Below are 13,564 nucleotides of genomic sequence, written 5' to 3'. Positions count from 1 at the left end.
ATTGTTAGCTTCCCCATCTCTAGGTGTGTTTCCTTTAGACTATGATACTAGTTGCTGACAAAATTATCTGCTCTGCTTACAAAAATTACATGCCTCTTATATTAATATTATTTGTAAAAAATATTCTCTTATCTGATTAAAATTAAAAGGACAACAAACACAGTGCATATTGGTTTATTTGGTACAATCAATTACCAGAAAGTTCAATCCTCACAGACACAAGCCTACACTGATAGAAGCCCTCTACCTCTTATTAACAAGAGAAGAGTGATATCCGCTAGGCTAAGCCTCGTCTAAGACAAACAAACATAGTTCATTCTGTTTTATCTTGTATAGGTCAACGATATAAATTTAAATACCCACTCACACAAACTTATACTGATAGGAGCCTCGACCTCTTATTACCAAGACGAGAGTGGTATCTGCTAGACTAAGCCTTGCATAAAACGCGATAGTTCTTAAAGCAACTGCTAGGATCATAAATCTGAATCGGACCCTAAGCTTACAAGTTTTATGAACACATTTATTGGCTACTATATGAAGCTTAGATTACACTGAAAGTACGGAACACAAACAATAAGTACAACTAACCATATAACAAACAGTATCTATTACAACAATACCTAATTCTCTAAATCACTGTTTAAGACCCTAAACATTGCATCTCACTATCGATTCTCTAAACCGGATTTATTTCCTTCGTGTTGCTGCAGATTTACAAGGTTCGACGATGGCTTATTAGTCCCAGTAAGTATCTAAGTAACCACAGAGAAAGAAGGAAATGTGAATCACAGATTTTATTGTAGTCCACTGCAGATTTTATTGCTTCTGTTTAGTATTTCTGTCACCAGTCCAGTAAGATTTCACGCTAAGCAAAATCTTTTCTGGATTATAAGGGCCACTTTCATGGTCTAGTATGCGGCTCGTCCAGCTCATTCTATCTGCTATGCTCTTGATCTTCAACAGGACTTCGACGCCATCTCTGAAGACAACAGTCCCTTCTGGTCTCAGGATTCTGTCCATCTCGATCAGAATGTCCGTAATGTCACATCTTCACAAAGAGAAAATATAAATTCAGTTTGGAACAAATTGATGTGCCATGTAGTTGTATGTCTTGATCAAGTACTTACCTGTCCTGATATATGCTAAAAACGCCGCCTGCATGGATGAGATCGTATGTTCTTGGATATGTTGAGAAGGCTTCACACCAATCTTGATAAGTACCAATGAAGCCTCTTTCGTATATCACACCCAAAGTGTTGATGTCTGAATCTGCAGGAACCACATTCATCACCCACACTGGATACTTCAGCAAAGCTGCTGAAAAGCCGCCTAGGTAAGCATTCATGTCCATTATGTTTCTGTACTTCCCTTGGCGTAAGGGATGTAGGACGCGTTCATAAAGTACCATGCGGTCTTTCCATGCTTTATTATCTTCTTTGAATTTTTGTTCGGTGATACCAGGTATTAGGCCCCTGCTGATTCTTGGAGGAACTGCAAAAGCACGCTCTGGCCATTTCGCGACTGCACCACCTGCAACCTCATCTCTGTTTTTCGCCTCTGGCAGGGGAGTGATGCAAGGTTCAAGGTCTTTATACCTTATTTGTTTTAGCATATGTGCACATATAAGTACGTCGCAAACAAGAAGGTTACTTGCTAAATAGCTCTAAAAAATGATGTAAAATTGCACATACCAGGCTGCATCAGCATTATCTGATTTGCACAGATGGGGTTTTTTGAAGATTTTTCTGTTCTTCACACACTCAATGTGGTTGAGAGGCTTTTGCCACACTGCAATGTCACCCCTTTCAGCCACTTTCTTCCAGCACATGCGATTGGCAATATCCTCAATCGTGTCTTGCTCTTGTTTCAAATCTTCTTGAGTTCTTTCCCAGCCTTTCCAGTACCTTTTCCATCGGATTGGAGGGCCGGATAGTATCCAATAGCCACCTGGCCTCAGAATTCTGTCCACTTCGATCATATACAGTCCATCTGCAGAACAAAATGTTCTAATTATTGCATTTATACCTATTAGATATCAAAAAATTTTTGTTCTGCTTGGAATTTATGAAGCATCACATCACATGACCATAGATGCTAGTACTTATAATTGATATCAGTCAGTGTGTATAGTAAAAGCAAAGATTAACTAACCATACTGAGACCAGGGAATCAAGCAACGGGAACAATGTGCCATATCAAACGCTCTTGCTGGATATGGAAGTCTCTGCGAGCCCATGATACCAAGAATAGCAGGAACACCGCGTTCCAGAGCAAACCAGACTTGTGCTTCATGTGTATCTCTTGGAGCAAACGACATTGCTAGCATGTCTCTTTTCAAAAGAAAAGCTCCCCAGCTAGCAACCTTAACATATACAAAGTTTAAATCAGAAACAAAATTCATGTCAACAATTAAATTACATGAAGCTAGATATGTACTTACTCCACAGCCTGTATCAATTGCTGTTCTTATGCTTCCATTAGTAAAATTAGGGATGATTCCATTAATGTCATCAATATAAGCGTCGGCTCCATTCATGAACATGGTTCCTCCACCAGGGAACCTAAAACGATCACCCTCAACTCGTATCCAGTTTTGAATAGCCTTTTCAACACTGAGCTCTTTGTGGGGAATGTTATCAAACCACGCATAGTCTCTGCTTTCAGGCCACTTGAAAGGCGCCTTGTAGTTAGGTGGAGCAGGTATCAAACAACGAAGCATCTCTTCCTTGGTGGGGCAATGTCGCTCTCTGTACTTATGCATCTCCCTGCTAAATTTCCTTCCTCTAGGCCGGTCCTGGCATGGAGTGTACTCGCTAAAAGACATGTCACATGGTGGGAAATTTTGAACGTCTGTCGTGTCAGAATTGTTTACTACTAATTGATGATGGCTTTCAAAGTCCAGGGTTGTTTCTGACGATGAAAGGGAGCTGGAACCAGATTTAGCAACTTCAGATTCTGCCTCAGATGACTCGGCATGATCACAATCAGCCTTCTTGTACATCTCAGATCGGTATATTGGTTTTGAAGTGATCTGCCAAGCTCCCAAAACGTAAGAGAAAATGCATAATGCACTGACAGCTAGTATCCAAGTGAGACGCTTCCTATTTGATTCTAGGTGATGAGGCTTTGGCGAACCAGCATAGTCTTTCGCCATTTAATCAGATCTACAAGAAAGGTGATCGTGCATAAATAATGTAGATTCAAAGCTGATTTACAGAAACAAGTAAAAGATGCAGCATTTCTTCAGGAAGGTCTGTATTGAATCATACCAGGCCGGTAAGGCCTTTCTTCTTCGATTTGATTTTGAAGAAATATTTCACTTGGGACTTGGAGATCCTCCTTGATGCTGTTGTAGACTTGCTATGTCACTGAAGGAACTCTGATTCAGCTCGGGAAGTATTAGAACAGAACGTAACCAAAAAAAAGGTAAATAAAAGAAAAGACCTATGTGATGTTATGGATAACATACCTTATGCGTAGGCATATGTTATGTACAGACCTGCCAAAGAAAAGAAATAACATTCTAAAAATCAATTGCTAAAGAAGAAATATTTGAATATCAATCTCATCGATCTCATAAATCTCATAAGTATCATACTACAATGTGCTGGGGGTGGTGGGGCCACGAGCCCCCACCCGACCCGTACATCTGTCCCGTCCCTCGGAACTGGGAGATGTCAGAGATTGTTACACATGTTGTACATTGACAGTATTCATGCATGCATGCCTGCATTGAAATGAAAGGTAGATATTTAAATACCTTTAGAAACATTGAGGTTGTTGAAGATGGCTAGGCTTGTAGAGAGGAGTGAGAGATAAGGAGAGAAGAGAATGAGGTAAAAGAAAGTGGATCAAACAGAGGAGGGAGATGAAAAGGAACCATGCAAATGAGTAGAAAGACAAGGCGTGAGAAAAGGGTGGGTGTGACTTGATTTTTGTCTTTGTAAATAATCATTTTATTGCTACTAGTTCTATTTTAGATCAGTGGACGACTGAGTCTTTGGATCATACATTTGACAAAATTTGTTACTTTGTTAGAATTAGATACTTTTTAAAGTAGGCTTTAATGCATTGTCTCTTTATCAACCGTCTATTAACAGTGCTCTAATTTATTTTTCCAAAAAAAAAAAACCTCTAATTAATCTAATTAATTGAGTAGCTCACACGCTTTACTATTTCTATATATTCATCATAGTTTTATTAACCCTAGCCGCTCTATCTTATTATCGGTCTTTTCCGGTGATAGTCTCAGCTCGCTTGACTCGGTTTTGTTATACTCGTTCTTGTCTCCTCATCTTTTGATTTATTTCGCTCATTGTTTTGCATTATACACACAAACATGATAGTTTTCTTGCTTGGTTTTAATACAGATTAGACAACAATCTTAAAGCGTATAATATATTTACATATGTGTTTGATACTTACGTGTTTATTTGCTTGTCGTGACAGACTTATGGATAATCAAACTGTGAACAACACGATGAATGCAACAGCCGATCCCAATGCGTAGGTCATAATACTTGATGGGGTCACCCGAGTCATCTAACCCTAATGCACAAATCGTGGTACCTGATGGAGATCATACACCTATTAAACATGTGTCTATTCGACATGCGCCTTCGGAGCATGGGCCTACGGAACACACTATTGTTGTGGACAGTTTAGTAATGCCATTCGTTCTTCTGAACGAACAATGCACAAATCATAGTACCTGATGGGGATCATACACCTATTAGACATGTGTCTATTGGACATGCGTCTTCGGAGCATGTACCTATGGAACACACTGTTGTTGGACAATTTAGTATGCCATTCAGAAAGACGCTAACATTCGTTCTTCTGAACGAACATGCGACACCTGTTAAACATGTTTTGTCAACTATGTATGTATTACACGCTGATAAACCTGAGAAATTCAATGGAATGAACTTCATCATCTGATCACGTTGCATCTAGATCGCTTCCTTAAAGAAAAGGCACCGTTACTCATTGCTGAGAGTAACGCGCAGACCGTGTATGCTCCTAATGTTTGGAAGCATCCGACAAATACTACACACTGTATATCCCAAAAAAGTGTGTATATATATTATGAGAAAAACTGTATCCAATTAATTTCTGCACTATATATTACTCTTCAACACTTCAATGATTCGCTAAACAGTATTTGCACAAGTATATTATTCCCATCCCCTTGCCACCAGACACGCAAGTATGTTATTCCTTTGGTTTCACAAGCAAACACCTGAATAAAGCAACAACAGGGGACGACAATCCAAATCATTTGGTGTCTGGAAATCAGGATCAGGCAAGTCTGGTCTTATTCAAGGAAGGTCAACCAACAGAACTTGAAACTGCTTCCAATAGCATAGATGTAGCAGCGCTCAGACCATTGGCACGAGTATCATTGATATGCATTGAATCTACTAAAAAAATACGTCTGGAAATTTCATTTCTATATATATTATGTGAAACACCAAATGTACATAACATATGAATTCCCACAGGATAAGCTAATTGTAGAGACCTTTGTAGCCTTAAACATGTTTCCTTCCCTTGAATAATTTGAGAATAGGAACTTCCAGAGAAAGGATATTAAAGTACTTTTCATCTGATAGTAAACGCTATTAGAATTTGAAGGTACTATAGACATAATACAATATCTACAGGATGCATAATAGCAAATAGTGAAATCCATAGAAACAAACTGGTAAACGTCTTCGCATGGCTATTAACTAGATGATGTCCTCAGTTCATACGATCCAAGACAGCAACATAATTTAAATCCAGAGGTATCGCTACAGCTCCAACCTTCAAGATCAAAGGATAAAATCAATAAAAAGAGAAAGGAAGAGAGATGATTGTTCTCATCTTAAAAAAAACCTTGGAAATATTATCTAGTATTTTTACTGAATCTAGACACTTCGGGGAAGTTAGTGCTATGATGATAATAGAATCACTGCTTACATAAATGTGACATTAGGTACACAGTAAGTATTAAAGTTACATATCTCACTAAAAGTGTAATAAACATCGCCAGAGGAGTGAGTTGACCTTCCTTAATTCTCAATGTGGGCAATCAATTTTATCATTTTTTCCATTTCTCCCTTATCCCCATTAAGTAGAATATAAGTAAACTTTAGCTCCCTTACATATTAAAAATTATTAATAAATTTTATAAGATTCTGCAAAAGCTTCGGAGAAATATATTTATAATTTATTTTTGGAATCCTATTAACTGCAATATCGAGAAATGAAATTTACAACAGCATGGCAATGGTAATTTGGACTATGACAGAAACGAGTGCCACAACTCATGATTCATAGAAGATAAGATAAGCAACAAGCCATCTAATCTTAGAATTAAGATTGCCTCCTAAGTTTGGTTTCAACAGTTAGGACAGCTGGAACAAAACATGCATTGCTTATTGGCTTATAAGCCAAAGAACAATGTGTATAGTAGTAAAGGCTTCAAACCGTTCTACTCTAGCCTGGTCAAAGTGAGTTGTTAACTCTAAGCTAGGACTAGGGATCAGCACGTAAAAAATCTTACAAAGCCTTCCCTGCTACTTCCGAAAAGCCAACTCTATAAAGCTTCATTACATAATCCTCAATTCAGATAACTAAAACTTTATATTCAGGGCTTAAATTCATACAAACCTATACTTTTTCATTTATTTATGACCTTTTTTCTTCACCCAATATATATAATCAGGACTAAATTTCAAAAACCTATACTCATTTCTCTATCTATGACCTTATTTGTCTTCAACCATGCCATTTTGTGATATTGATTTAGACACTATTTTTGAATGCAGCTGCATGTATATCCACTCTTTCAACTGAGCATCAAAATTCAAAGACATCAAACATTGATATAGTAGGCTTGTTGTTAAGATATGCTTCATAGTTTTAAGAGCCATACATATAGGTTGTCAACAATATACTGCAACCAATGTGGACAAAATGATATGTCATGTAGATTTATTTGGTTTATATTATTATTAAAAATAAGTAGACAAAAATTTCAAGGGCTTTCTTTCCATATATTCCTTGTGAAGCAGGGTAGAAGGGCTTGCATTTTTTCCAAGAACCTTTTTAGGACAGTGCACCAGAGGTGCCCAGCAGCGGCAAGGTGGCATGGTATCTTCGGCCTATTAAGGTGTTCTCTATAATAAATGAGGAAGACATGAGAGAAGTTACCAACTAGGGATTTTTAAGAAGGGAAGTAAAATAGGCTGACAGGCTAAGATGAGAGTGTTGTGCCGTCAAAGATTGTTTTCAAGGAAAGAGAAAGGGTCCCAGGATAAAATAAGATTGCTGCGCCGTCAAAGATTGCGGCTGCTAAAGTAGTATTCTTCTTTTATTGCTCCATCATTTACATTTGTCTCTTACTCTATTAGTAATGTAGGCACATATCTGTTTCCATCTAGAAAGCAGGGATACTTCATCTGGGTGAAGAACTGCGTAGGGGATACTTGGGGGTGCGGGGGTGCGGCGGGGTGCGGCACGTGGCGTATCGGTGGAGGCAGTGATGGGGATACGCGGGGGTGCGGGGATGGGGGTGCGGGAGTGGCACAAATCATAATTTTTTACAATTTTTTTTTTTATAAAAAAACTTAAAATTAGTTGGCCAAAATCATGGAAGCCATGATTATGCTCGATTGAATCACTTAAATTGCAATAGTTATTTATGTATTTTAATTGTCAAGACTTGAGGATAATTAATTTAGTTATTCCACTATTTTGTTCTACTTAAATGCATCTTATGAATTATATATATATATATATATATATATATATATATATATATATATATATATATATATATATATTTAATATTTTCATATTTTCCGTATCCCCACGCACCCGTATCCCCATATTTTGGAATTTGACGAATTCCCGTATCCACGTACCGCGCACCCGCACTCATGCTTCCTAGGTTTCCATGTTTAGGGCTTATAGCCTAGTTAGAAAGAGTGTGGTCAACTATTTTAATATTTATAGATTAAAAACGAGATGGAATAATAAAGCATAGAAGTAAAATGGAAGAGTACAAGGGGGCAACTCACAAGACACCAACTCAAGAGTCACTTCCTCTCAAAACAGATAGATATAAATGATGTACTTTAAGAAACAAGAGGGTAACATGCATTCAAAGTTAATATAATTTTCTTCTTTAGTAGTTAAAGTTCCAATTGTCCCCATAATTGCGATCTAGGGCATTAAAGCTTTGAGACTACGGCTGTTTATCCAATGTTTCAACTAAAATTCAAACACACGAAACTGCTATAACACATTGCAAAATTTTTACCCTAAGATGAGGAGGCACCATCCTGGTCCAGGGATTCTGTTTGCACAAAGAAAGCTTCACTAAGTTGCAAAAGTAATGAACAGGATATATAATACTTGATTGAAGACCTCCACACACTCTACAACCTAAAATTCCACTAAAATACTCTTAAAAGTATTATGTTTTTTTTAGCATCACCCACACTGATTTACTAGAAGATGCGAGAACAAGCTACGGGCATTAGCAATATAGGTTATTCTGGGTTGACTACAGGAAGAATACAAATGTATCCTAAGAAGAGTACCCAGTTCAAATGTATGTAATTTCTTGAAAAAAGTTGCCACACAGGTAGATACTTGCTTTATTATCCAATTTAAGTAGATAGCTATGGGCATGAAAAGTCAACAATGTCTGTTACTATCAAATAATATCTTCAAAAGTATCGACTACAAATTATCACTTCTTATAATATATATATCTCACATTTCTATGATTACATCAAAGATGCATGTGAAAAACATGACAATATTGCACCAAGATAATATGCATTTAGCTTGATTAAACTCTGTGTACAGAAACAGAAAGATTAAAATATATACATATTTTATATACAACAGACACACAGAGGGTAAGATGCTTACATAAAGATTCAAATGTGTGAGTTTACATAGCTCATGCCTTGTGAGTACGATCCTTGATGAGCATACTGCAATTTTGATATTTAATAATTAAGTGTTGATATGCCAATATAAATATATAATTAGTAGAAAAGCTACAAAAACAATCACTTGAACTGAACCTGTTGATTTGAAATCTGAGCTCCAACCTGATCCTTCTTAGCAGATCCCTCTCCCCTAGCAGATCCCTTAGTATCACCCTAAGAGATGTATATCAGTACATCAGACAGAATCCTAAACCAACTAGTAAAAATAGATGCTTGCTGCATATATAAGGTGAAGAGACAAAATAACATATATCAATACATACCTCTAACTGTCCGATAGTGATTTCGCGCACCATCAGCCAAACATAGGAAGAAAAGAAATGATGTTAGCTTAATTCATGACTGTAAATAGTAAATACACTTACCACTTAATATCTAGCTATTACTGGTATAGATAAATAAACGATTGGAGAGAGAGTTTATTTGTGCAATTGCAAAAATGCATATACATAAATGATAGAACCGTTACAAGTAATATTGTAAACAAATAATTCAAAATTTGATAATAACAAAAAGGGTAACCACTTACCTCCCTGTACCTAGCTAAGTACGCCTTCAGGGGATCAATGTAATCTTCGAAACCTAGAGTGGCCATTGCCCAGAGCAGATCATCACCATTGATTGTCTTCCTCTTCTCTTTTTGGCACTTGTCGCTTGCCCTACATAGTGTAACACCTCAGATCACTTCCGTTTACAGCCAAAGCTTTCAACTTTATACATACAACAAAGCATATACCTAAATTTCCAGATTGCTCTTTCTGAAATCTCATACACACTGTCTCAAATTTTTACAAGGGTATTACAAAACTCACACACACACACACACACACACCAAATTCAAGATTTCGACATGGCTTTTTTTAAAAAAAATCACACACAAACACACACTAAATAAGAGTTTTTTAACAAGGGTTCACAAATCACAAAAAACCCACAAAATGCAAGATTTTTACAAGGTTATTTCACAAATCAAACACAATTGACACAAAACGAAGACCAAATTCAACATTTTCACAAGGGCACAAGCAAAACCACAAACACACAAACTATACACCATAAACAAGATAAAAATTTAGACAGCTCACTCGCTAGTAATGAAACTTATGAACTCAGAAACACATTCTTGCACAGTATCCTTAGCATCCTTAGCAATCTTTCCATTAGCAGGCAACGCTTTCTTCATGATCCTGCTTATATTTGCAATTGGAAGGTACCTATCTTGCTCCCTCACATTCGACCTTGGACTCTGATCACCCCCACTCTCATGACTCCCACCTGCAGGACTGGCTGACCCATCTGCCATTTCTGCACAAAAAACCATCAAAAATCAAAAATTGAGAAAAGTAAAAGCGACCCAGTTGAGAAGAGAGAGTAACCTGAAAAGGGTTGGACAGAAATTTGTATTTGGCGGGGAGAGATTTGATTGATTGAGAGACAAGATCGGACGCTGGAGAAATGAGAAACAAGAGAGTAGTACTAGTAGATGGTTTTTATTTTTATTAATATTTTTTTATTTGATGATGATGATGAGTAGGAGAGATAATTAAAGAACTCTTTTGGGTTTTTATTTTTGTTTTTTTTCAATATGTTAGTGTGTGCGTTTTTCTGATGGGGTGGATGAAGAGTTTGTATAGGTGCAGAAACTGTGTGCTGTTTGATGACTGACACTTGTGACGAGAATCTGGTACTCCTTGATGTGCAAATGTGTGTGTTCCTCTTTTTGTCGTGAAGTTGTAGATTTTTCTTTTATATTGAAAATAAAATTTTAATTTAAAGTGAATATATAATATGAGAAATTAAAATCAAATATTACAAAATTATAAGGAGATAAAAAAACATCTTTCGGTTACAAATGGTTGGTTAAATTATACATAGAATTTGTCAAAATCTTTAAATCGTTTGGTTCGCGAAGTGGTATGAAGTTGGAATGGAGAATGAGGTTAAGATGATATAGATATCATGGGTAGCACTCCATAGCATACTCTCTTATATGGAGTTACGTAGCACACCATTATAAATAAATATATAATATATATTTTATTATATTTTTTATGAAATATAATTGCAAATTGTGATTATTAAACCGAAAACGAAGTTATACAATTTTTTTATTCCAAAGATCATCTAAAATTATGCAATATCTCAACATGATTCTATAACAGAATAATAATCATCCAGAATTATACTGTTGTAGAATCAGTTTCGAAAATATACTTTTTTTAATCAAATTTTAAGTGTTAAATTACTTAAAATAGATATATTTTATAGTATTATATATTAAAATCACGCTTTATATGTATTCTATAACAGAATTTATAATAAAATTGATGATTTATAGTGGCGCACTATGTAACTTCATATAAGGAGTCCCTCTCTGGAATGTTGGCCTAGATATCATATCACATATGATATGTTTGGTTAATGGAATCAATATATTCAATTTAAAAAAAATAAGTTGTTAGATTACATTAATAGAATTATTATCATATATTTTTGTATCATTGATTATATTCGTATTAAACATTAATATTTAATTAGTTAAATAAATACAAATAAAATAAAATAAAATTGATTACCTCCATTTTATACTCACCTCTCCCTTTGGTTATCAAAACCCCGCATCTTGAAGATTTTACGTATGGTTTGAATTTATTTTTTTTGCAACCAATCACCAGGCATAGATTTGTAATGAACAAAAATTATACTTGGTTTCAGATTATCGTGAACCAATCAACCCCTGACATAAGGTGTTTTGACGAGATTGACTATGTTAATAGGTGTATTAATCTTGACCATCAATATCAGATTTATTCGAATAAAAAAAATCATGGTGTAAAATTGAGAAGGGACTAAGTAAAACTTGTTACTGGTCAATAATATCTAAAAACGCTTGGAATTCTCTCTTTCTCAACCCATAACTGTTATGGTGGTAGTACTTAATCGAAACATGAAAAGAAAGTGATCTAACAAAAATTAAGTGATCCTTGTTCAAACAGTTTTAAACTTGATTGCATAACAAGCAATAATTTTAACCTAGCTCGTATTGAGAGTCGTAGGGCTAAGCAAACGGTTGGTTCGGTCAAAAACCAAACCCAACTGAAAACCAAAATTTTATATTTTTAAAAACCGAACCGAATCGAAATATTTTGATTTTTTCAGTTCGGTTACATGGGAACCGACCTTTTTTTTTCTTCAAAAAAACTGCAGCAAAAATGATTATGTTCTTATCAGAGAATGACTGGCCCATGTAACTCCAGATTAGACTGGAAATGCAAAAGGGACGGAAAGCAAATAAGGAACTCATAACATAATACAAAATCCAATAATTCTATTTCTATATCATGTTCAATGGTGCCTTTCTCAGCACCATCATATAGAACATGATTCCCCGATTTGCAGTTATTTTGGATAAGATAAACATCAAAGACTCACAATAATGAACATTCTGTCACTTTTTTTGGAGTGAAATAAGAGTATATATAACTAGTTTTGTACTAATTTTTTTAGTAAAGAATAGTATTGGATGTTTAGGAAAAATATCAAACTACTAGTATTACAGATAATGTTGTGAAAGGGTAAATAATTACATGGTCTAAATATTAAAATTTTATTTTATGTGTTATCATTTTGGTATTAATTCAAATAAAGATGGACATGACTTGTTTATTAGTGAAGGGTTTAAATTTTGAAAAAGATAATTTGGACGTAGTATTTAATGGAATTAGCCAAAGACTATTGTATACAAAAAAATTGGATAAATGAAGATCGAATTTCAAAAAATGGACTGATTTAAGTGAAAAAATTATTATATAAAAATGATTTTAAAGTTGATTTTAACATAACCGATTCAACGAGTTAACATAAACCGACTAATCACCGTTATAAATATTATGTACGCCCATAATATGGTTTAATAAGGTATCAATAGCGATTGCTGTTTTTCCAGTGGAGTTGAATCCGACACTAATTGGGTCGCACATCCTGAAAAGAACTGCACGGACGTGATAAAGAGAACCATGTTTCCTCACATAATATACTCAAGATGAAAAAAATTAGCAGGAGAGCAATACATCGGCTTGGTTATAAAGAGATCTATCACTTGTTCAACTTGTCGGAAGGAAGGATACCCCAAAGCTAGTGCCGGTGTCAAATTAAATGTTTATCATTTGAGGAATGAACACTATAATATTGCAAATCCCTAGTTCATACAATTTGTCATTTAATATATATTAGCCATTAACTCGTGCTTCGCACGGACGGGTATATAGTTCGTAATTTATTATTTATAATTTAAATTTTAACATCATTTGATTAGTATTTTAGTATTAATGGATTGAATTTTAATTAAATTATATTATTCAATTGATTATATTTTCTCTCGATTTGAAAATGGACAAACCCTAATATATATACGTGTGTGTGTGTCAGGATTTTAGTACATTTAATCCGAATTTAGTATACGTAGATTTAAAAATAAGAAAAAAAATCAGAAAATTCAAATCTTTTCCAAACATAGCCGATCGTGTAATACCTTTGAAAGATTCAAT

The 13,564-nt window shown here is 35.2% G+C and overlaps 2 protein-coding genes across 3 annotated transcripts; both read right to left on the bottom strand.

Moving 5' to 3' along the window:
- Nucleotides 1-577: 577 nt before the first annotated feature.
- LOC108218735 (probable methyltransferase PMT18) lies at nt 578-3,859 on the bottom strand. Its single transcript, XM_017391820.2, has 8 exons — nt 3,764-3,859; nt 3,473-3,502; nt 3,273-3,382; nt 2,444-3,167; nt 2,155-2,365; nt 1,695-1,992; nt 1,131-1,598; nt 578-1,051 (listed from the first exon to the last, which is right to left on the bottom strand). Exons 4-8 carry the CDS (start codon nt 3,155-3,157, stop codon nt 820-822), a joined length of 1,923 nt encoding a protein of 640 aa, XP_017247309.1. The 5' UTR covers nt 3,158-3,167; nt 3,273-3,382; nt 3,473-3,502; nt 3,764-3,859; the 3' UTR covers nt 578-819.
- A 1,580-nt stretch (nt 3,860-5,439) lies between these two features.
- On the bottom strand, nt 5,440-10,592 carry LOC108218734 (nuclear transcription factor Y subunit B-1). 2 transcript variants are annotated; one of them, XM_017391818.2, is made up of 7 exons: nt 10,394-10,592; nt 10,103-10,322; nt 9,547-9,676; nt 9,281-9,286; nt 9,093-9,170; nt 8,935-8,999; nt 5,440-5,811 (listed from the first exon to the last, which is right to left on the bottom strand). In XM_017391818.2, exons 2-6 carry the CDS (start codon nt 10,318-10,320, stop codon nt 8,943-8,945), a joined length of 489 nt encoding a protein of 162 aa, XP_017247307.1. In that variant the 5' UTR covers nt 10,321-10,322; nt 10,394-10,592; the 3' UTR covers nt 5,440-5,811; nt 8,935-8,942. The 2 variants fall into 2 exon arrangements, 1 of the variants encoding a protein (XP_017247307.1); XR_010291458.1 differs by lacking the exon at nt 8,935-8,999 and having other exon boundaries at nt 9,281-9,676; nt 10,394-10,580.
- Nucleotides 10,593-13,564: the final 2,972 nt, after the last annotated feature.

This window comes from Daucus carota, chromosome 4 (assembly GCF_001625215.2).
Source record: "Daucus carota subsp. sativus chromosome 4, DH1 v3.0, whole genome shotgun sequence".
Taxonomy (NCBI): domain Eukaryota; kingdom Viridiplantae; phylum Streptophyta; class Magnoliopsida; order Apiales; family Apiaceae; genus Daucus; species Daucus carota.
Note: the sequence above shows the minus strand (reverse complement) of the source record. Positions and strands in the feature narration are given on the sequence as shown.